At 48.0% G+C, this 23,480-nt stretch overlaps 2 protein-coding genes across 6 annotated transcripts in view; both read right to left on the minus strand.

Annotated features, from left to right (window-relative positions):
* Positions 1-6,001: 6,001 nt before the first annotated feature.
* LOC127033611 (zinc finger protein 420-like) overlaps positions 6,002-23,480 on the minus strand; it is a 496,719-nt gene continuing 479,240 nt past the window's right edge. The window contains exon 8 of the transcript XR_007769140.1: positions 6,002-6,122. The gene's annotated coding sequence lies outside the window, so the exon portion shown is untranslated. The remainder of the gene's footprint in view (positions 6,123-23,480) is intronic.
* The window catches only part of LOC127033614 (zinc finger protein 883-like), a 139,968-nt gene continuing 126,032 nt past the window's right edge, over positions 9,545-23,480 (minus strand). For 3 of the 5 annotated variants that reach the window (XM_050921589.1, XM_050921588.1, XM_050921590.1), the window contains 2 exons: positions 11,815-11,928; positions 9,545-11,462 (listed from right to left, as the gene is read on the minus strand). In XM_050921589.1, coding sequence (XP_050777546.1) covers positions 9,550-11,462; positions 11,815-11,928 — 2,027 coding nt within the window. In that variant the 3' untranslated portion in view covers positions 9,545-9,549. The remainder of the gene's footprint in view (positions 11,463-11,814; positions 11,929-23,480) is intronic. The other 2 variants (XM_050921591.1, XM_050921592.1) reach the window with 2 other exon arrangements.

A 23,480-nucleotide genomic window follows, 5' to 3' on the forward strand; every position in this document is an offset into this window, starting at 1 on the left:
TGGCAATGGTCAGACAGAGGGGATGTGGCCACCTTCACCTCTGACAGTGAGATATTGGCTCAGCTCTTTCTTTCTGCTGCTGTTGTTAGTCCATGAAACATCAGGGATGGAATGCAAGGCTGAGCTCACACACCAACGCCTTGAAACATTTCAGTGCCCCAGAGAAATCCTGCCCCCGGCTATTGGAATGATATGGTAGAGATTTGCATAGGAAAGAGACTGTCTGAATTGTCAGTGTGGGGAATGAACAACAATCTATAGCAATGCCGTTAGCCACAAACACACTCTCATCGTGCTCCAGCTGGAAGGGAAACGGGCAGGAACTCTTGCTGTTCACCATGGACACACTTACACTAATGCACAGCCGTGAGTGTGCTGGGGAAGCTGGTTTGAGCCATTTGAAGTGACAAGTCTGTGAGAACAGAATCATAGTGTAGTGAAGCAGCTGTACATCAAGTAGCTGTGGCTGAGTAGTTAAGGCAATGGACTAAAAATCCATTGGGGTCTCCTCACGCAGCTTTGAATCCTGCCATCTGTGGAAGCATTAGTGTATTGTTATTGCTGTTGTCTTAGTGCCTGAGCATCCATGGAGCCAGATCTGGTCTCCCCCTGAGGCTGTCTATGCTTAAAATACTGCTGTAGCACTGCGGAGTAGACAGCTGCTACAGTGACCAGAAGGGTTTTCCATCCCTGTAATAGCTGTGTTGACAGAACAATCTTTCCTTTCATTTAGCACTATCTAACCACGGTTTAGGTCAGTTTAATTATACTGGTTCCGGGGTTTTTCACATCCTGAAAGACATACTTGTTAGAGGGTTTATTCCATCACCCTCTGTCAAGGTTCCTTCCCCACTCTGAACTTTAGGGTCCAAATGTGGGGCCCTGCGTGAACACTTCTAAGCTTAACTACCAGCTTACATCTGGTCTTGCTGCCACCACTCTCAAACTAGCTCCCTTTTTTGGATAGTCTTGAGAGACTTCCTCACCAAGTCCCTGGTGAACACCGCACAGCCCCTTGGATCTTAACTAGGGCTGGCTTTGGCTTTTTTGCCACCCCAAGCAAAAAAATAAGGAGATGGGGCCACTTAAGCAGCAAAGCAGGGGGAAAAAAGAGCGTGGCTGGAGTGGCAAAGCTGGGGGAGGAACACGGCGCGGCTGGAGCGGCAAAGCCAAGGGGGAACACGGCGCAGCTGGACTGGCAAAGCGGGGGCGGGGAGAACACAGCGCAGCTGGAGTGGCAAAGTGTACGGGGGAGAACATGGCAAGACTGGAGCGGCAAAGCAGGGGGGGACACAGTGTGGCTGGAGCGGCAAAGTGGAGGGGAGGACACGGCGCGGCTGGAGCGGCAAAGCGGGTGGGGGACGACAACACAAAAACGGCACGACTGGAGTGGGGGGCCAGGGGAAAAACAATGGCTCAGCCGGCAAAGCAGGGGAAAAACAAAACAATAAACCCCATAGGGTGGATGGAGCCAGGGGACTCCCTGTGCTGCAGACTGCACACTGGGTCTAGTGGGGGGAAGGGGAGGGAGCAGGGGGAGAGAGAAGGGGGACGGCCAGCGCTTCAGCAGGGCACTCACCACGTGGCCCCAACTGCCACGCCACCTGGTGGGAGGGCTCCATTCTGCTCCGGTCAGCAGGGAGGGAAGGACACAGGCTGCTCTGCCGAGTTTGCTGCAGGGTGCTCCCCTCCTCCACACTGCCACCCCCTACAGGGTGGCTGGAACAGCGAACAAAAAAAAAAATAAGCATCCGTGTTGCCCTAGGTTTGGGCAGAAGCCGCCCCGTAGAATCTGCCGCCCCAAGCACCAGCTTGCTCAGCTGGTACTTGGAGCCGGCCCTGATCTTAACACAAGGAGAATTTAACCATCTCCCCTCCTTTCCCCCACCAATTCCTGGTGAGTCCAGATCCAATCCCCTTGGATCTTAAAACAAGGAAAAAACAATCAGATTCTTACAAAGAAGGCTTTTAATTAAAGAAAGAAAGGTAAAAATCATCTCTGTAAAATCAGGATGGAAAATAACTTTACAGGGTAATCAGATTCGTAGAGCCCAGAGGAACCCCCTCTGGCCTTAGGTTCAACGTTACAGCAAACAGAGGTAAAATCCTCTCAGCAAAAAGGAACATTTACAAGTTGAGAAAACAAAAATAAACCTAACCCACCTTGCCTGGCTGTTACTTACAAGTTTGAAATATGAGAGACTGGTTCAGAAAGATTTGGAGAGCCCGGATTGATGTCTGGTCCTTCTTAGTCCCAAGAGCAAACAACCCCCAAAACAAAGAGCACAAACACAATCCTTCCCCCTACCAAGATTTGAAAGTATCTTGTCCCCTTATTGGTCCTTTGGGTCAGGTGTCAGCCGGGGTTTCCTGAGCTTCTTAACCCTTTACAGGTAAAAGGATTTTGGTGTCTCTGGCCATGAGAGATTTTATAGTATTGTACAAAGGAGGCAGTTCCCTTCCCTTTATAGTTATGAAACTCTCCAATTCCCTGGTTCTTCTCGCGTGACCAGAGAGCAGCAACACCCAAAGTTCAAAGATGCAAACAATTCAATGTTTATTGGGGTAAACTTCCAGCAAGCAATGATTCCAATTTCCTTCCTCAGGATCCCCCTTCCCAGCTCTGACACCACAGAGGCTTGCCTGTGTCCGTGTTCCCATTCACTGTTCCTATTCCTATTCGCCCCCCTTAGCAAAACATAATTCCAATTCCCCTACCCCCATTCCCATTCCCCCCCTTACTTCCTAACTGACTGCAGACTATATAGTAAAACTCAAGTTCTGCTTAGTTATACCTTAACCAAGCATTTTACTGAAATGTAACTAACCAATCCTAACACATTGGAACATGATTTTCTAACCAATTATACCCCACCACCTTAATTTACCTTAGTTTACACCCAACAATTTAATTATACAGCAGACAGAAACAGTCACAGAACCAGAGATTATGCAGACAAGCAATAGGAAAGTGGGGACAACAGTGATAGAACAACTCAGAAATGAGGATTTCACACCCCAGCTATTGAGCAGTGATTTGTTCCCAGACAGGATGCTATCATGGTAGAGGTTGTGGGTGCTGGTTGCTTAACTGTCTGGCGCACAGGGCAGGATTTTGAGGTTCACCATTACTGTCTCAGAATGCCAGCACCCATCTTTTGTTCACTTAAAACGCGAGCAGGGAGATTACACCACCACAGAACTCATGGAGCTCCAGGAAACGTGTAACTTTAGGTGCGGATGAGTGTGTCTAAAAATCAGCTGTGCTGTAGAAGGTCTCTAGGAGTTGAAAGAGATGTGCCATCTCAACCTCCCTAAAGAGTTCATCAACTATTAACAAAAAGTAGGGTTCATAAGTCATAGTCTTTGTAGCAGGAGGATGGTGGACTGGTCTAAAGTGCTAATTTTAAGACTCATTTTTCCAGTCCTTTGGGTGTTCTGGTCTCTGCATAGAGACATGGTTTTAAATCCCACTCCTGACATGACCATCTGGAGAAAATAGCCTCACTTCAATCTCTTTTGGAACAACAGAACCCCATTTGCTTAGCTTTTCTCTTCCAGTAGTTGTGAGAGAAGTTCCAAACCAGGGGGAAACAGGGCCTGTTATCTCGACTGATCAATTTTTGTCTTCCTTCATTCCAAGCCATTTTCTCAGACACATCCATATTTCCCCCACTTTTTTGTTTAGCGTTCTTTGCTTTTACGAAACTTTAGGGTCATCATTTAATTGCCACACAACTGTACTTCTGAAGTAAAGTGAAACACAATATTTTTTGGATATTCTTGCAGAAGAGTTTTGTTTTCTGACCTGGAATTGAACAGGGGCTACCCAAGGGGACAATGCTACTCCCTTTTCTTGGCTCATCCAAAAAACATACGTTCTTGATGGCCTTTGTTTCCCTGATCTTCAAAGGGAAATCAGCTGGTGTAGCTGCTACTGAGAAACCCTTAGAAAAGGGCCCCAAAATTGACAGCAGCTGGTTTCTGTAGTGTAGTGGTTATCACATTTGCCTAACATGTAAAAGGTCCCTTTTACATGTTAGGCAACATTGCTGCTTTCCTTCCTTTGGCCTTTTATCACTCCAAGCCCTTTCTCAACTATATCCATAGCTTCTATGCTTTCTTCGTTATTTTTTCCCCTTTCATGGAGTTTTAAATTCAAAAGGAGAGGCTTAGCCAGCATTTTGAGGGAAGGAACAGACCATCATTTGGGAGACTGCCAGTTACATAACAAATCTGAGAGTAGAAGAATCCCAACCCATCGTCCTGCATATTTGGCTCCCAGCCAGCAGTTTTTCCCTTGCCGTTTTTGTTTGTTTGTTTGTTTGTTTTTAGCTAACCTTGAGTCCAGGGCTCACACACTCTCTCTGCCCCACACATCAAATCTGGCCCTGCTGCAAAGTGACCCCTAAGAACCAGCAACCTCCACGAGAGCATGACTAGGGGGAAAGGGTTTCCCAAGAAGCTTATAAACCACTGGATGCATTGGAAAGAGGCAGCTCTGAGGGAACAGTCAGCAAAGAAGGCCTGTTTGGGGATGTGGCTCAGTGGGAGTCCCGTGGTCTGTTAGGGGGTGGAGGGTGGATAGGAGACAGGGCAGTCAGGGAACAGGGAGCAAGGAGGGTCCTGGGGGCACAGTTAGGGGTCTCTGGGGGGGTCAGGGAACAAGGAGATGGGGGGGTTGGATGAGTCGGGAGTTCTGAGGGGGCTGTCAGGAGGTAGAGGTGTGGAGAGTGGCTGTGGCAGGCAGAGAGTGGGGGGGTATATGGGTCCAGAGTTCTGGGGGTCCTGTTAGGGAGCAGGGAGTGGTTAGAGAGGCATGGGAGTCCGGGAGTTTCAGTCTGGGTGCGGGGGTGTGGATAAGGGTTGGGGCAGTCAGGGGATGTGTAGGGGGTAAGGCTCTAGGGGGACAGTCAGGGACAAGGAGCAGAGAGACTTAGATAGGGAGTGGGGTCTCAGGAGGGGGTAGTCGGGACAAGGAGAAGGGGGGCTGGGAGTTCTGGGAGAGGCAGTCACCCAGTCCTCTGCCCAGAGTCCTGACCCCCCCACAACCCCCAGGCCTCTGCCCTGAGCCTTGCACCCCCCCACTCCACCCTGGCCCCTGCCCTGAGCCCTGTACCACCCAGACCTCTGTTGACTCTCTCACCCCTCCACCCCCCATGTCCCCTGCCCTGACTCTGGCACCCCCACACATACCCAACCCCCTACTCTGACACCTGCACCCCCTCACATGCCCCCAGCCCTGACTCTTGCACCCCCTACATCCCTAGCCTCCCCACATCCCATGTACCCTGCACATCTCCACCCCCACCCTGAGAACCAAATGGGAGCTCCTGCACCCTCCGCACACATTCCCACCTGCACCCCTCATGCCAAATGGGAGTTCCCCAGGTAAGTGCTCCCACACCCAAACCTCCTGCCCCAACCCTGAGCCCCCTCCCTTATTCTAGCTCCTGGCCAGACCCTTCACCCTCAGCCCTGTGCTCGGTCCACTCCCACCCTCATCTCGGTGCAGAGAGAGGAAGAGAATGGGCGAGAACCAGGGAGAAGGTAGGTACCCACAGTATGTGGGCAGGGCCAGGACCCCAGACCGGCAGCGGCCTGAGCAGGTCCGGCAGCCGGGATCCCGGCTGGCAGGAGCCAGCGGATGGAACCCCTGAGCGGCAGTGGGCTGAGTCTGGGGTCCTGGCTGACAGACCCTTCTCAACTGGGGTCCTGGCCGCAGGCCCCACTCAGCCCACTGCCGGCCTAGATGAACACAACCCCAGACCAGCAGCAGGCTGAGCAGGCCAGTGGCATAAGATCAACATTTTAATTTAATTTGAAACGAAGCTTCTTAATCAAGCCTTTTCCTTGATATTGATGGTTGACAACTGCAGCTTTCCTACCTGCTGGACACATCCTATGACAGATGTCAGGCCTTTCCTTTGCAAATTAGAGAAGTGGGTAAGTCAGGGACGCTTACAGTGTAAGTGGGTAAAAACCTATACAACTTGTCTCCTCAAGTAGTTTTCCTTTTAATAGAAATTGACTTTGAAGCTAAGCAAAATATGCTCTATTTGAAATACAAAAAAATAAAATCTATACAGACCCAATATTCTCTTATACACTCTTTCTAACACCTATTCTCCCACCCCAACCTTTGGAGTGAGGTTTTCTACCAGAACTCTGTACACTACAGGAGGTAAATTAAATCAAATTAACTTTTGAAGATTAACCATCATTTCCTGTAGAATTAAAAAAAAAAAAGACAGCTTTCAGTTTTCCAAAATATTTCAGATTATTAAACAATTAGTCTCTTACTCTTTAACCAATAACATCACCTATCATTTCATTTTCACTAGTAACACTAATATATTCAAAGATCACAAATTCGGGTCACATACGTTAGTTTTCTTTTAATGCCCATTGCCAACAACTGAACCTTGGCTCAAGTTGTGCTTTGTCCCAACACTTCTGTGAGTTCATATACCTCTGGTTCTTCTGCCATGCGTGTTGGTGGAAGAGGTCTCCTATGTGGGAATGTTAGCATTATGAGGAAAAATACCTCTCTTTTCACACTTTAAATCTTTCAAAGTAGTAGAAAATAGGGGAGAAGTGATACAAATGCAGAAAATACAAGAGAGAATTGTCTGGTCTACACTAAAGACATTTCTCAGTATAATTATTGCTCAGGGGTGTGAAAAATCAACACAGCTGAGCAACATCGTTACACATCTCTAATCCCCTGTGTAGATAGCGCTACATCAGCAGGAGGCCTTGGCCTGCCAACACAGACATCTGAGATAATATTGATTTAAACAATTGAACTACACTGTGGTCATATGCACTTTCTTCAGTTAGTCGGGGGTCTGCTATTGTTCACCATTTCCAAGTGGAGATTTTAAATCACTGCTGTGCCTTCGTTAGCATGGCCAGTAAATTGGAGAGTTCTCTCCTATTGACAGAACTGCACTTGAACTTTCTCCATATCATCATGGAAGGATGGGGAAAAAGCAAAGCTGAAGTGAGAAATGATGACTTTAGCAAATGGTCATTTGTCTTAAATTCTCCAATAAATCTGAGCTGAACTAATATCTCATTGTGTGACCACACAGCCATAAAGAAAGATAGAAACCTAGATCACAGAGAGATAGAATACATGACAATGAAAGTGTAAATTGAAATTCCAGAGCAGGTTACATCTAATTATTTAGAATCAGGACAAGAGATTCTCTCATCACATTCTTCTCCGATCCATTCAGACATATTTCATTGAGCACTGTCTCAACAGTCAGTTATGTTATTTACAACATGTTTAGTATCCTAGCATTCCCATAATGGGGAAAAAAGCAGCCATCTTGCCAGAACTGGCTTTACCAATAGATGGAACCTGGGATTTAAACTTGAAATGATCACACTGCATTTAGGATCCATTTGAATTCCCCTTCTCAGTCTCTGATACTTTCATCTCCAGTCATAGCAACCCTGCTAGAGGATTAAAGAAGTTAGAGCATCATCTCCAAGCACAGAGAACTGAGAACACTTCATCATATGACACTGAGAAGTGGAGGGGTAGAATGTGATGGTGATAAACTCTGCCTGACTCAGACAAAAGGTAATAGATCTGCCATGATGGGGAAGGAGGGAATCTCTGAGTCACCCCATCTCCTTCCAAGTATCAGAGGGGTAGCTGTGTTAGTCTGGATCTGTAAAACGTGACAAAGAGTCCTGTGGCACCTTGTAGACTAACAGACATATTGGCGCATAAGCTTTCATGGGTGAATCTCCACTTCGTCAGATGCATGTAGTGGAAATTTCCAGAGGCAGGTATAAATACGCAAGCAAGGATCAGGCTAGAGATAACAAGGTTAGTTCCATCAGGGAGGATGGGGCCCTCTTCTAGCAGTTGAGGTGTGAACACTGTCGGGGAAAAAACCACCACCTCAATGACTTGATCAGACAGCCTGAGGCTCCTTTATTGTTACACAGGTATGCATACCGGGAGAGCTAGCATATCCCCTAGCAAGGGGTAAGCTGCTCTACCCTTACAAATTTCCCTGCACCTTATAAAGCTTAAAACAGCAAATTATCATATCTTGCTTATGCATTAATACAACCTTATTTGGATTATTATATAGCTTACACTGCAAAACACAATTAATATTTTCCTTATATGGCATACATATTGCAATTTTGCAAGCAACTGACTTTTATATTTCCTTGCTGATGTTCTTTGGCCATCACACGGCCTTGACTGTTCTGTTACCCCTATTTGCGGTTACTTTGAGCAAGCTTCACATGGTCTCCTGGGATCCTCTTTTGGAGTCCAGTTTCCCCAGTTCTGGCCAGATGGCTTTTGCACTGACAGACGAGTATTAATTTTATACTGATAAGCAAGCTTTTAACTTTATACAGACAGACCAGTTATTAAGGTAACTTAGCATAAAGCCAATAAAGCCTTTGTTATAAAACTTATTCAAGCTAAAGGAGAATTCTATTAGAAGTCATTATCGAGTATTATATGATAGGGCAGTATTGAGCTGATTACCTGGTGACCCCTCCTTGGGATCCCCTACTTGCATCATATGCCAGCCAAAACAAATATATTCATCTATAGCAGAACAGATTTCTAGGAGACCCGTTGTCTCTTTTCCAGGTCCTCTTTTGTTAGTGCTGCATACCCCGTTTCCTTATCCTTAAAGCAATTAAACCTTTAACTCCTACAAGTATTAGTCAGCAGAAGCCTAAGGTCTCTATATGTGGGCCCGTAAAACTTACATAAACAAGGCTATTAAACTAAGGGTTAAACTAAGGGGGATTGGTTTCCCTATCAACACCAACGGAGGAGAAACTACTTTTGTAGTTGGCTAGCCATTCACAGTCTATTTAATCCTGAGCTGATGGTGTCAAATTTGCCAATGAACTGAAGCTCAACAGTTTCTCTTTGAAGTCTGGCTCTGAAGTATTTTTGCTGCAGGATGGCTCCTTTTAAGTCTGCTATTGTGTGCCCAGGGAGATTGAAGTGTTCTTCTACAGGTTTTTGTATATTGCTTATGCTCCAATACATATTTTAGTCTACAAGGTGCCACAGGACTCTGTGTTGCTTTTTACATCTTCAAGTATCACAGAGGCTGAAATGACACTTTTTTCCTGCCCCTGCTCCTCTTCATTTAAATGTAATATGAAAAGTTCCCACTATAACTGCTCTTCAGCACAACGTGAGAACAATTGGCAATGATACAATCTGTATCACTGGTGACTCTAACAAGAACTTTGCAATAGGAGGAATGGTCTAAATGTGACGCTTCCTGGTTCCTGATAGGAAGGGCACACTTGAATTACTCATGGGAGAATGGAGTTGATAGAAAGGACAAATGAGTCCACCTCAAAGAGGTCAAACTGCAAAAATGGGCAACTCACTCATCTGGACAAGCTGAGGGATATTGGTGCTTCAAACAGCTTTTAGAAGTTACTATGTGGGAACCAGGAAAGTATTAAAGTATTGATAGCCCTAGAGGGTTTTATGGTGTTGACCCCCTTGCAGATTCTCTGATGGCTTACATGGGCTCAGTGGCAAGACAAGCTTTTCTCACACTCACTGCTTCCATTGGGTCTCATACCTGTGTGGATTCTCTGATGACTAATAAGCTGCTGGCGGTGAATGAAGGTTTTCCCACACTCACTGCATTCAAAGGGCCTCTCCCCTCTGTGGATTCTCTGATGGTGACAAAGGCCTGAGCTCCGAGTGAAGCTTTTCCCACACTCACGGCATTCATAGGGCCTCTCCCCTGTGTGGATTCTCTGATGTTGAGAAAGGTATGAGCTGGTAATAAAGCTTTTCCCACACTCAATGCATACATAGGGCCTCTCCCCTGTGTGGATTCTCTGATGCCCAGTAAGTTGAGAGCTGTGAGTGAAGCTTTTCCCACATTCACTGCATTTATAGGGCCTCTCCCCTGTGTGAATTCTCTGATGTTTAGAAAGGTCTGAGCTTGTAATAAAGCTTTTCTCACACTCACAGCATTCATAAGGCCTCTCCCCTGTGTGGATTCTCTGATGTTGAGAAAGGCCTGAGTTGGTAATAAAGCTTTTCCCACACTCACAGCATTCATAGGGTCTCTCTCCTGTGTGGAGTCTCTGATGCCTAGTAAGTTGAGACCTGTGAGTGAAGCTTTTCCCACACTCACTGCATACACAGCACCTCTCTCCTGTGTGGATTCTTTGATGCCCAGTAAGGTGACAGCTGCGAGAGAAGCTTTTCCCACACTCATGACATTCATAGGGCCTCTCCTGTGTGTGGATTCTCTGATGCCTAGTAAGGTGACAGTTCTGAGTGAAGCTTTTCCCACACTCACTGCATTTATAGCACCTCTCCCCTGTGTGAATTGTCTGATGTTTAGAAAGGACTGATCTGTCAGTGAAGGTTTTCCCACATTCACAGCATTCAAAGGGCCTCTCCCCTGTGTGGATTCTCTGATGTTTATGAAGGTCTGAGCTGGTAATAAAGCTTTTCTCACACTCACAGCATTCATAGGGCCTCTCCCCTGTGTGGATTCTCTGATGTTTAGAAAGGACTGATCTGTCAGTGAATGTTTTCCCACACTCACCACAATGAAAGGGCCTCTCCCCTGTGTGGATTCTCTGATGTTTAGAAAGGCCTGAGCGGAGAGTGAAGCCTTTCCCACACTCACGGCATTCATAGGGCTTCTCCCCTGTGTGGATTCTCTGATGTTTATAAAGGTCTGAGCTGGTAATAAAGCTTTTCTCACACTCACAGCATTCATACGGCCTCTCCCCTGTGTGGATTCTCTCGTGTTGAGAAAGGGCTGAGCTGGTAATAAAGCTTTTCCCACACTCACAGCATTCATAGGGCCTCTCCCCTGTGTGGATTCTCTGATGTTGAGAAAGGCCTGTGCTGCGAGTGAAGCTTTTCCCACATTCATGACATTCATAGGGCCTCTCCCCTGTGTGGATTCTCTGATGTTGAGAAAGGCCTGAGTTGGTAATAAAGCTTTTCCCACACTCACAGCATTCATAGGGCCTCTCCCCTTTGTGGATTCTCTCATGCTCAGAAAGGCCTGAGTTGGTAATAAAGCTTTTCCCACATTCATGACATTCATAAGGCCTCTGCCCTATGTGGATTCTCTGATGAACAGAAAGGGCTAAGCTGGAAGTGAAGGTTTTTCCACACTCACTGCATGTATTTTCCCTCTTTCCCATGAGGATTTCCTGCTGTGTTGTGGTTTCCTTGACACGCTTCTGAGTTCCCCGACAGGAAATAAATTTACCCATTTTCTCCCCTGGATGGTTTCCTTGCTCTCTTTCTGGTCTGTGCTGAATCTCACAGGATTTTCCCTGCTCAAGACTCCTGGACACATCTCTTTTCGATCTTTGCAATAATTCTCTGTGTTTAGCCACTTGCTCAACATTTTCCTGGTGAGAATTCTGCTCCTCTTTCTCACATACCATTGCATAACCTGCTGTGATAAGAGACAGAAACCTCAAACAGAGATAGAGAGGGGAAGGTCAAACCAAAACAAGTGCTTGAGAGAGGTCAAAGAACTGAACTCCTCCAAACTCTTCCCCTAAACAGGAGAGAGGAGGGGATCAATTCAGCCTTCACATCCCATCCAAATTCACAGGGGGAAGGGAGGAAGCTACTGCCTGGTGTCTGCTAGGGTCTACAGGAAGCCTTGAGCTATATTTACCCTGAGGATATGACCCCTGCTAGGGACAATAATGAACTGAGAAACTTTTCAAGGACATTTTAAAGCATCCCAGATGTTTCCTTCAGGCACTTACAGATTCTGAGTTGGTTTAATCTTTCCTTACCTGTGCAGGAAAAGCTCAAGATCTCTCTTTCCTCTGAACGCTGGAGGTCTGGAACCCATGGCTCTTCCCCTTGTTCGAGCTGGGAGTTTATGTGAGGTTTGGAAACTGGAAACCCTGCTCAGATGAAAGAACACAAAGGAGTTCAGTTGATTTCATATGACTGTGTCATAAAAAACACTATTAATTTAGCTTCAGTGCTTAGTGTGACCCAGTGTGCCTGGGGCAGTCCACACTGAAAATTCCAAGATCAGGGCAGGCTGAAAAAGGGAGAGCAGATGCTTCCAAAACTGAGGGTTAACACAGAAGTTACATTCATTGATCAGTCATCAACTGTGCTTCTGATCCTCCACACTGGTTATCGAGAAACTGAAAAAAGACATCACACGGACCCTTTTACTGCATTCCAGTTCTCTGACTCACAATCAGCACCTAGGTCCGGCACAGTGAGAGGTTATTTAAAAACTCTACTCACATAAACAAAGTGTTCTTCTGACCCCAGAGTCAGCAACATTACCAGCTCTGTATAGGTTCAGATCTTACCCAGAATACTATGATGCCAGCCAATCCTTAGCATCTAAACTAAAGGTTTATAAGCAAGAAAGCATCTAAACTAAAGGTTTATTATAGAAGAAGGAAAGAAAAAGGAAGTTGTTAAAATGGGAAAACAGTCAGATACATTCAGAAATCTATATATCTGGTTCTTAGCAGTATTGGTGAGTTTTTGGCTTGAAAGGCTCTCTGGTACACATCCACATCGTTCAGTCCTTTGTTCTAGGGTTCAGTTTGTAGAGAAGTTGCTCCAGAGGTAGGAAGAGGGATTGAAGACAAAATGCAGATGATGCAGCTGCCCTTTATATTCTTTTTGCCAAGTGGCTTCTACTTCCTGTGTCCCAAACACAAGCTTAACAGCACATGGCATGGAAAAGACTTGGAGGTCTCAGTACACAGGCATACCCCTGCATGTCTTGCTGACTCAATAGGTGTATCCCCTTGATCCTTTCAATGGGCTCATGGTACAGCTGATGACCCCGGATGGGCCATCGAACAGGCTGGGCAGTGCTGATGCCAATATGTCTGGGGGTGTCACTCAAACACTACACAAGTCTGGAATACAGATATAACCTACATATCTACAACTCACAATACAAAGATAGAAACAAGATTATCAAACGAGGAAAATCATAACATTTTCACTGACACCTTACATGGCATATCTAGCACGATTCACTGCAATTTCATCATATTGGTATTTATAATAAAATAAAAATAATATAAAGTGTCTCTCAATTCCATACAGTGTCACTTAATAAACCAGTGAATTCCCAGGACCAGTTCCCCAGGTGTTTGAAGATGCCAAACAACTTGCTAGTGAGGGACTGAAATACCCACAGATATGTTGGGAACACATAGACAGACACTGTACAAGTCTGTGCCCCTATGTTCACTCTTCTAGAAAATTAGGATCAATTTTGTTCCTAGTATGTATCAGGGCTGAATCTCCACTCTGTCACTCCGAGTGCAGAAAGTGGAGGGCCACCAGGATTCTAAAAATTAATTTGTGCAACTCTAGGCTTGTATTAAACCCCCAAAGTTACAGCTTTTCTCTGACCTTGGCTTGGTAAATGCTGCCACTACCCAAATGCAAAAAAAACCCAAACCCTTGGACCCAGGAAGCAGCACTTGAGAATTCTTCCCTCTGGTCCTTTCACCTCCCCTCCGGGAAAGAGCTGAGAAAGAAAAAGGAAATTAGCTCTGGCTACCAGCTAATCAAACAACATGCACAAACGTCTTAGGACACCAAAAATCCAATCCTGTTCTTAAGAGGTAAATTTTATTAAAATTGAAAAGGAAAACAATACATTCGGAACTTAGGCTTTGGCTAGATCTTAAAAGAAACAATTTTTTAAGCACCCAAAATAGCTTAATAGCTTCCTGGGGGTTCAGCTTAAAGCTTAGAAGCAAACAAAAGCATCTGGGATAGCACAAAGGAGTTCCAAAAGCCAAAATAAAAAATATAAACCTGATTGTGTCTGTCTAAATATTCCCTGTCCAAATCATTTCTAGGTATGGAAGATGAATTTTCAAACCTGCTCCAAGCCATACACAGCATTGCTACTCTGTGTCGCCTTCTCCAGAGAACAGCAGAAAAAGGGAAAGTTACTGTCCCATTTAAAAATCTTCTAGCCTTTTCATTGGTTCTTTTGGTCAGGTGCCCACTCCTTTTCTTTTACGTGTGGGCTTGTTAACCCTTTACAGGTAAAGCAAGCAGAGAAGTCACACCAACAAGGATTTTACAGCAATCTGGCTGGCTGAGTGTTTATAAAAGGGAGATCCATCCCCTCCCCTTCATTTATCACTGTATGGCTTGTGAGGTAACATTTGAAAAGACATAATCTACTGAATATCCTCCTTAAAATGTGTAGCAACATTGTATGTAAAGTGAAGAGATTTTACAGTATGATATTACTGAAAAAGTTGCACCCTAACCCTAAGTTCCTCAGAGACAGCAAGGCAAACAGCTGGTCAAAGAGCCATCCTCCAGGAGGGGGAAGGTGTGAAGAAGACATTCACATTCCAACAAAGGGACAACTTGAAGCTCATATCTACGAGAGCCTGTCACCATGACTCAGCTGAGAACTGAATTTGTTTCTAGTACAAAGGACTGAATTATAAAAAGAAGTGAGGAAAATGCATGAGACACTCTCTCCCCTTTCCCTCTGCTCATGACAACTCCTGAAGAACTGAATGTGGGCAGCAGGGGCGGGTTAGAGGGAGTCCTGGCTGAAAGGAAAGCCAGCCTGTCTCAGCACATGGTGAGAGAAACATTTGTTTTAAATCCAGTTTAGCTTGTTAAGTTAAACATTAGTTTGTGTTTTCTCTTGCATTTCTTTTGTAAACAAGTCTGACTTTTATGCCTCATTACTTGCAGTCACTGAATTTTTTTTTTTCAGGAGTTAACAATCTTGGTTTATTGTTTTATCTAACCAGTGTGGTTGGATTAAAGTGTGTTGGAAACTCCATTTGGAATAACAAGGTTGGTGCATGTCATTTTTCATTGATGAAATAACAGATTTCATGAGCTCCCATTGTTCAGTAGTGTGCTGGACAGGACAAGATGCACATTTCTGGGGGATGTCTAGGAGCAGAGAATTTTCTGGGGTTCTCCTGTGGGGTACTGTCATTCGGGAGTTGCCGACTAGCAGCACTCAAAACTATGTAGCTGGGAGCGAGTTACATGCTGGAGACTGCGTGTTAGCTGCCCAGGAGTGGCTGCTCTCAGAGTAGAGCCGTGTAAAAGGCACCCCAGCCCGGGGAACTGAGGGGACACAGCTGTTCAACACTCCAGATTGTACTGTGCTTAATGTCACAGACACTTAATTTCAAAGTCTCCTAAAACATAGAGAAAGTAAATCAACGTCCCAGAAATCGAAGTCTCCAGACAGAGGGCAAGTCTCCCTGGCTCTGCTTCTTGCTGACAGACAGGTCCAGAAACAAAGAGAGAGAGTCCCAGGGAAGCTGGAAACATAAGCGTGGGGCTCAGTGGAGAAAGGGTACAGAAAGGGAATGGATATTACTGAATGCAGGATCTCGGCAGTACTAGATGTCAGGGTAGCACATAGTGCAGCCCATTGGAAAACAATCCCAAATATACATATAAAATGATGGGGTCTAAATTAGTTATTTCCACTGATTTATATAAGAGCAATAAGATAGACAATAATACAGAGAATATCCCTTTTAAAATAATTCTTAATATCCTGTTTGCTTTTTTTGACTTCCGCTGCACACTGCTGGATGTCTTCAGAGAACTATCCACAATGACTAAAAGATTTTTCCTGATTAGTTGTAGGTAAATTAGCCCCCATCATATTGTATAAATACTTGGGGTTATTTTCTCCAATGTGCATTACTTTACATTTATCCACATTAAATTTCATTTGCCACTTTGTTGCCCAATCGCTTAGTTTTGTGAGATCTTTTTGAAGTTCTTCACAGTCTGCTTCGGTCTTAACTATCTTGAGCAGTTTAGTATCATCTACAAACTTTGCCCCCTCACTGTTTACCCCTTTCTCCAGATCATTTATGAATAAGTTGGATAGGATTGGTCCTAGGATTGACCCTTGGGGAACACCACTAGTTACTCCTCTTCATTTGGAAAATTTACCATTTATTCCTACCCTTTGTTCCCTGTCTTTTAACTAGTTCTCAACTCATGAAAAGATCTTCCCTCTTATCCCATGATAACTTAATTTATCTAAGAGCCTTTGGTTAGAGACCTTGCCAAAGGCTTTCTGGAAATCTAAGTACACTATGTCCACTGGACCCCCCTTGTCCACGTTTGTTGACACCTTCAAAGAGCTCTAATAGACTAGTAAGACATGATTTTCCTTTACAGAAACCATGTTGACTTTTGCCCAAAAGTTTTTGTTCTTCTATGTGCCTGACAATTTTATTCTTTACTATTGTTTCAACTAATTTGCCTGGCACAGACGTTAGACTTACCGGTCTGTAATTGGCAGGATCGCCTCTAGCGCCTTTTTGAAATATTGGTGTTACATTAGCAATCTTCCAGTCATTGGGTACAGAAGCTGATTTAAAGAAGAGGTTACAAACCATAGGTAATAGTTCCCCAATTTCACATTTGAGTTCCTTCAGAACTCTTGGGTAAATACCATCTGGTTTCGGTGACTTGTTACAGTTAAGTTCTCCAAAACCTCCTCTAGTGACACTTCAATCTGTGGCAATTCCTCAGATATGTCACCCACAAAAGGTTTGGGAATCTCCTTAACATCCTCAGCCATGAAGACTGAAGCAAAGAATGCATTTAGTTTCTCCGCAATGACTTTATCGTCTTTAAGGGCTCCTTTTGTATCTCAATCGTCCAGGGACCCCACTGGTTGTTTAGCAAGCTTCCTGCTTTTGATGTACTTAAACATTTTGTTATTAGCTTCTGAGTTTTTGGCTAGCTGTTCCTCAAACTCCTTTTTGGCTCTTCTTATTACATTTTGACACTTAATTTGGCAGCACTTATGCTCCCTTCTATATACACCTCGCTAGGATTTGACTTCCACTTTTTAAAAGATGCCTTTTTATCTCTTACTGCTTCTTTTACATGGTCATGCCAAGCCACAGTGGCTCTTTTTAGTTTTTTTGCTGTGTTTTTTAATTTGGGGTATACATTTAAGTTGGGACTCTAATATTGTGTCTTTGAAAAGCATCCATGCAGCTTGCAGGGATTTCACTCTAGTCACTGTACCTTTTAATTTCTATTTAACTAACCCCCTCATTTTTGCATAGTTTTCCTTTCTGAAATTAAATGCCACAGTATTGAGCTGTTCTTCCCACCACAGGAATGTTAAATTTTGTTATATTATGATCACTATTTCCAAGTGGTGTTATAGTTACCTCTTGGACAAGATCCTGCCCTCCACTCAGAACTAAATGGAGAGTTGCTTCTCCCCTTGCGGGTTCTTGTACCAGCTGCTCCAAGAAACAGTCATTTCAAGTATTGAGAAATTTTCTCTCTGCACTTTGTCCTGAGCTGACATGGACCCAGTCAATATGAGGATAATTGAAATCCCCCACTATTATGGAGTTCTTTATTTCGATAGTCTCTCTAATCTCCCTTTGCATTTCACCCTCATTATCACTGTATTTGACAGGTGGTCGATAATAGATCCCTACTGTTATATTCTTATTAGAGCATGAAATTACTATCCATAGAGATTCTATGGAACATGTGGTTTCATTTAAGATTTTTACTTCATTCGAGTCTATATTTTCTTTGGCATACAGTGTCACTCCCCCTCCCCACCCAAGTATGACCTGCTCTGTCCTTCCAATATATTTTGTACCCTGGAATGATTGTGTCCCATTGATTGTCCTCACTCCACCAGGTTTCTCTGATGACTATTATGTCAATATCCTTCTTTAACACAAGGCACTCTGTCACGGAGTGTGGGGGAGTCCGGCCCTGCACCCCTCTTCCTGGGACCCACAGTGACTCTTAGCCAGCCAGTAAAACAGAAGGTTTATTGGACAACAGGAACACAGGTTACAGCACAGCTTGCAGGCACAGTCAGGACCCCTCCACCGAGTCCTTCTGGGCTTTCAGGGTGCTTGGATCCTAGCTAGGATACCCTGAATTCCGCCCATCCAGCCCCAAGCCCAAACTCAAACTGCTTCCCTCCTGCCACTCCCTTCCTTTGTCCCCTTCCCGGGTAAAGGTGTTGACCTTTCCCCTCCCTTACCTAGCTCAGGTTACAGGCCCTGGCATCGTCCATCTCCTAAAGTCCTCCCCTGCTCTCCCACTCCCCACACAGACAGTCCCTACTGCATCACATCTCTCCCCCCTTCGAGACTGAACTGAGCGGGGTCATTCTGCCCAGTGACCTGGGGAAGTTCAGGGCCCCCTCTCCGGGACAACGCATCCGCTGTCAGGTTGGCACTTCCCTTCACATGGACCACGTCCATGTCATAGTCCTGCAGGAGCAGGCTCCACCTCAGGAGCTTGGCGTTGGCTCCTTTCATCTGGTGCAGCCAGGTCAGGGGAGAGTGGTCGGTGTACACAGTGAAGTGTCACCCAAAGAGATATGGCTCTAGCTTCTAAAGGGCCCACACCATGGCCAGGCATTCCTTCTCGACGGCCACGTAGCTTTGTTCCCGAGGTAGCAGTTTCTTACTCAGGTACACGATGGGGTGTCTCTCCCCCTTTTCATCCTCCTGCATTAACACTGCCCCCAGTCCCGTGTCTGAGGCATCGGTGAACACCATAAAGGGTTTGTCAAAATCTGGGTTTGCCAGAACTGGGCCACTAACCAGAGCCTCCTTCAGTGCCCGGAAAGCCTCCTGGCACTGCTCAGTCCAGATCACCTTGTCTGGCTTCCCCTTTTTGCACAGTTCAGTGATGGGGCCGGCTATGGCACTAAAGTGGGGCACGAACCTTCGATAGTACCCCGTCATCCCAATAAAGGCCTGGACCTACTTTTTGGTTTGGGGAGCAGGACAGTCTCTGATCACCTCCACCTTGGCTGGTTCCGGCTTCAGGCAGCCGCTCCCCACCCGATGGCCCAGGTAAGATACTTCAGCCATCCCCACCTTGCACTTCTCAGCCTTTACTGTTAACCCAGCCTTTCGGAGTCGGTCTAGGACTTGTTTAACCTGGGACATGTGGTCCTCCCAGGTCTGGCTGAAGATGCAGATGTCGTCAATATATGCCACGGCAAAACTCTCCATCCCCCTCAGTAGCTGATCCACCAGGTGCTGGAAGGTGGCCGGCGCTCCCTTGAGGCCGAAGGGCAGGGTCAGAAACTCATAGAGCCCCAGAGGGGTGATAAAGGCCGATTTCAGCCTGGCATCTGCATCCAGCGGCACTTGCCAGTAGCCTTTGGTAAGATCCATAGTGGTGAGGTACCGAGCACCTCCCAGCTTGTCTAGGAGCTCGTCAGGCCTGGGCATAGGGTAGGCATCAGATACGGTGATGGCATTGAGCTTTCGATAGTCCACACAGAACCGGATTGACCCATCCTTCTTGGGGACCAGCACCACTGGCGAGGCCCAAGGGCTGGAAGACGGCTGGATCACCCCCAAAGCCAGCATGTCCCTGACCTCTCTTTCAAGATCCTGGGCAGTTTTACCAGTGACCCGAAAAGGGGAGCATCTTATAGGCGGATGTGACCCGGTCTCCACCCGGTGGACAGTCAAATTAGTGCGTCCAGGCTGGTTGGAAAACAGCTGTCGGTACAGATGCAGCACCCCTCTGATCTCAGCGTGCTGGCCCGGGGTCAGTTGATCAGAGAGGGGAATCGCCTCCAGGGGGGAACCAGCTTTTGTCCCAGGGAACAGATCTACTAAGGGGTCATCTCCCTGCCCCTCCCCATGTCCACACACGGCCAACACCACATTCCCCCTGTCATAGTATGGTTTCATCATGTTCACATGGTACACCCAACGGTGATGTGCCTGGTTTGACAGCTCCACCACATAGTTTACCTCATTCAGTTGCTTGATAACCTTGAAGGGCCCTTCCCAGGCGGCCTGGAGTTTGTTTCTCCTCACGGGGATGAGAACCATCACCTGATCCCCAGTGGCGAAGGCACGGGCTCGTGCTGTGCGGTCATACCAGACCTTCTGCCTCCTCTGGGCTCGGGCCAGATTCTCCCTGGCCAGGCCCATGAGCTCGGCCAGTCTTTCCCGGAAGGTCAGGACATACTCCACCACTGACTCTCCCTCGGGAGCGGCCTTCCCCTCCCATTCGTCCCTCATCAGGTCTAGGGGCCCCCTCACCCGCCTTCCATACAACAGTTCGAAAGGTGAAAACCCGGTAGATTCCTGGGGTACCTCCCTGTACGCAAACAGCAGGTGAGGTAAGTACTTGTCCCAATCTTGCGGGTGCTGGTTCATAAATGTTTTTAGCATCATCTTCAGTGTCCCATTGAACCTTTCTACCAGCCTGTTGGACTGGGGGTGATACGCTGAGGCCCAGTTGTGCTGGACCCCACATTTCTGCCATAAGGACCGGAGCAGGACCAACATGAAGTTGGACCCCTGGTCCGTTAAGACCTCCTTGGGGAACCCCACCCGGCTGAAAATTGTCAGCAGCGCATCTACCACTGTGTCTGCTTCAATAGAGGACAAGGCCAGCGCCTCGGGGTAGCGAGTGGCAAAATCCACCACCACCAGGATGTATTTCTTCCCTGACCGGGTCGTCTTGCTGAGGGGTCCCACTATGTCCATGGCCACCTTCTGGAAAGGTTCTTCTATGATGGGTAAAGGCCTCAAAGCCGCTTTCCCCTTGTCCCGGGCCTTCCCAACCCACTGGCAGGGGTCACAGGATTGGCAGTACTGTCGGACATGGGTAAAGACCCTAGGCCAGTAAAAGTTCTGTAGCAGCCTCTGCCTGGTGCGCCGGATTCCCTGGTGCCCTGCGAGAGGGATGTCATGGGCCAGGTACAATAGCTTGTGACGGAACTTCTGGGGAACCACCAGCTGCCTCCTGATCCCCCATGACTCTACTTCCCCTGGGGGAGCCCATTCTCGGTACAGGAACCCCTTCTCCCACAGGAACCTCTCCTTGCAACCTCTCCTCATGGTCTGTACTGCACTGAGGTCAGCCCGGTCCCTGTGCTTCCGCAAGGAGGGATCTTTCTGCACTTCGGCCTGGAACTAAGCAGCTGGGACAGGGATGGGGACCGGCTCTCTCTTGCTGGCTGGGTCTGAGGCCGCAGCCTCTCTGGACCGTGCCCCTGGGCGTTCCCCGCTCCCTGGGTTAGGGTCCTGCACCTCGGGTCGAGTACCTTCCCCATTGTCAGGGAGCAGTGCCCTTTGCCGACTCTGACTACGAGTCACGACCAGGGCACTCTGGGTGTTACTAGGCCAGTCCTCAAGGTCCCCTCCCATTAACACGTCAGTGGGCAAATATTGGTGTACCCCCACATCCTTGGGGCTCTCCTTGGCCCCCCACTTCAGGTGTACCCTTGCCACGGGTACCTTGAATGGGGTCCCGCCCACGCCTATCAGGGTCAGGTAGGTATCGGGCACCATCCGATCTGAGGCCACCACCTCGGGCCGGGCCAGCGTAACCTCTGCGCCCGTGTCCCAGTACCCAGTGATCTTCCTCCCATCCACTTCCAGGGAAACAATGCACTCTTTCCGGAGGGGCAGCCCCGCACCCACCCGGTAAACCAAAAACCCGGAACCTGGAGCATCCACAGGTGGTATGTTGCCAGCCCCCCTTTCCTGGGAATGTAGCCCCTCCTCCGATTGGGTTTTACCCAGTCCACCCTCTGCGGGTTGGGTCTGCTTGGTCTGTCCCTGAGCTTGGGGCACTGGGCCCGTATGTGACCTCGTTGGCCACAGTGATAGCAGCCCATATCTCGTGGGTCCCCTTGAGTGGGTCGGAGGGACCTGCCGCTGGATGTTCCCCTTTTGGGGGGGTTCTCCATAGGTCCCCTTTGGGAGGTCCCATGATGACTTTCTCTCTGCGTTGAGGCAGGCTTGCTCCTTCGAGACTCCTCCCTGCCATCCCCTGCCCGACTGTCCAGAAATTGGTCGGCCAGCTGGCCTGCATGCTGCGGGTTCTCCGGCTTCTGGTCCATCAACCACAGCCTCAGGTCGGACGGGCACTGCTCGTACAGGTGCTCCAGTATGAATAGGTCAAGCAGGTCCTATTTAGTTTGGGCCCCAGCTGTTCACTTGCGGGCATACCCCTGCGCCCGGTTGACCAGTTGTAGGTATGTGACCTAACGGGTTTTACGCTGGCTCCGGAACTTTTTCCGGTACATCTCAGGAGTCAGCCCAAACTCGCGGAGCAGGGCCTGTTTGAACAGTTCGTAGTCCCCTGCCTCCGCCCCTTTCAGTCGGCTGTACACCTCCACGGCTGTGGAGTCCAGTAAGGGGGTGAGAACTGCGATCCTGTCTGCAGGGTCAACCCTGTGCAGCTCGCAGGCATTCTCAAAGGCCGTCAGGAAGGTATCTATGTCCTCCCCCTCCTTACGCCGGAGCAGCAAGTGCTTATCAAAGCTCTTTGTAGGCTTGGGTCCCCCCTCGCTCACCGCAGCCGGGGCCTCACTGCTCCTCAGCTGGGCCAGGTCCAGCTCATGTTTACGCTCTTTCTCCTTCTCCTCCCACTCAAGCTGGTGCTGGTTCTCCTCATGTTTACGCTGTTTCTCCTTCTCCTCCAGCTCTCGCCTCTTTAACTCGAGCTCTTCCCGTCTCAGCTCCCTTTCATATTCCAGCCGCCTCCGCTCCACGGATGCTGAGCGTTGCCGGGAGGATCCCCTGCTGGGGGGTGGGCTTCGCCGGGCGGATCCCCTGCTGGGGGGTGAGCTTCGCCAGGAGGATCCCCTGCTGGCCGGGGGTGTCACGGTGCCCTCGGTATACACTGGGCTCCTCCCCGCCCTTCCCCTACGCCTAGGAAGGGGGGGTCTCGGGAAGCCCTCGTCCGCCGGCTGACCACTTCCAGCGGGGACAGACACTGGTGCCTGTGCTACATCTGCCCGGCTGCTTCCCTCAGAGACAGGGCTCCGTTCATTCATGCGGTCTCCCTGCTCCAGCTGGGCAATCAGCTGGTTCTTGGTGCATCTCCCTGGGCGCAACCCCCTCTGCTTGCATAGCTCCAGCAGGTCACACTTGCGCCACTTGGCATACATCTTCCTGCTGGCCACTCACAGGCCGGGGTGCTCACTGCTCCCCACGGTTTCCAGGGGGACCCCTAGTGCACCAGCCCTTCGTGAGGTCACCACCTCTCTGCCAGGGTCGAGCTGCCGACTCCTTCGCCCCTGGGACTGCTCGCTGCAATCCCCCGGGGGACCCTGTTACTGCAAAGTCCTTCTCACTGGGCACACACTCCTAGGGGTTAATCCCCCCTTCGTTTTACTGCTCCCCAGTCACTTACTATAGCAAGCGCCGTCCACGGGGTGCAGTATCTCCCGCCGCTGCCACCAGTTGTCACGGAGTGTGGGGGAGTCCGGCCCTGCACCCCTCTTCCTGGGACCCACAGTGACTCTTAGCCAGCCAGTAAAACAGAAGGTTTATTGGACAACAGGAACACAGGTTACAGCACAGCTTGCAGGCACAGTCAGGACCCCTCCACCGAGTCCTTCTGGGCTTTCAGGGTGCTTGGATCCTAGCTAGGATACCCTGAATTCCGCCCATCCAGCCCCAAG

This window comes from Gopherus flavomarginatus, chromosome 13 (genome assembly GCF_025201925.1).
Source record: "Gopherus flavomarginatus isolate rGopFla2 chromosome 13, rGopFla2.mat.asm, whole genome shotgun sequence".
NCBI lineage: Eukaryota > Metazoa > Chordata > Testudines > Testudinidae > Gopherus > Gopherus flavomarginatus.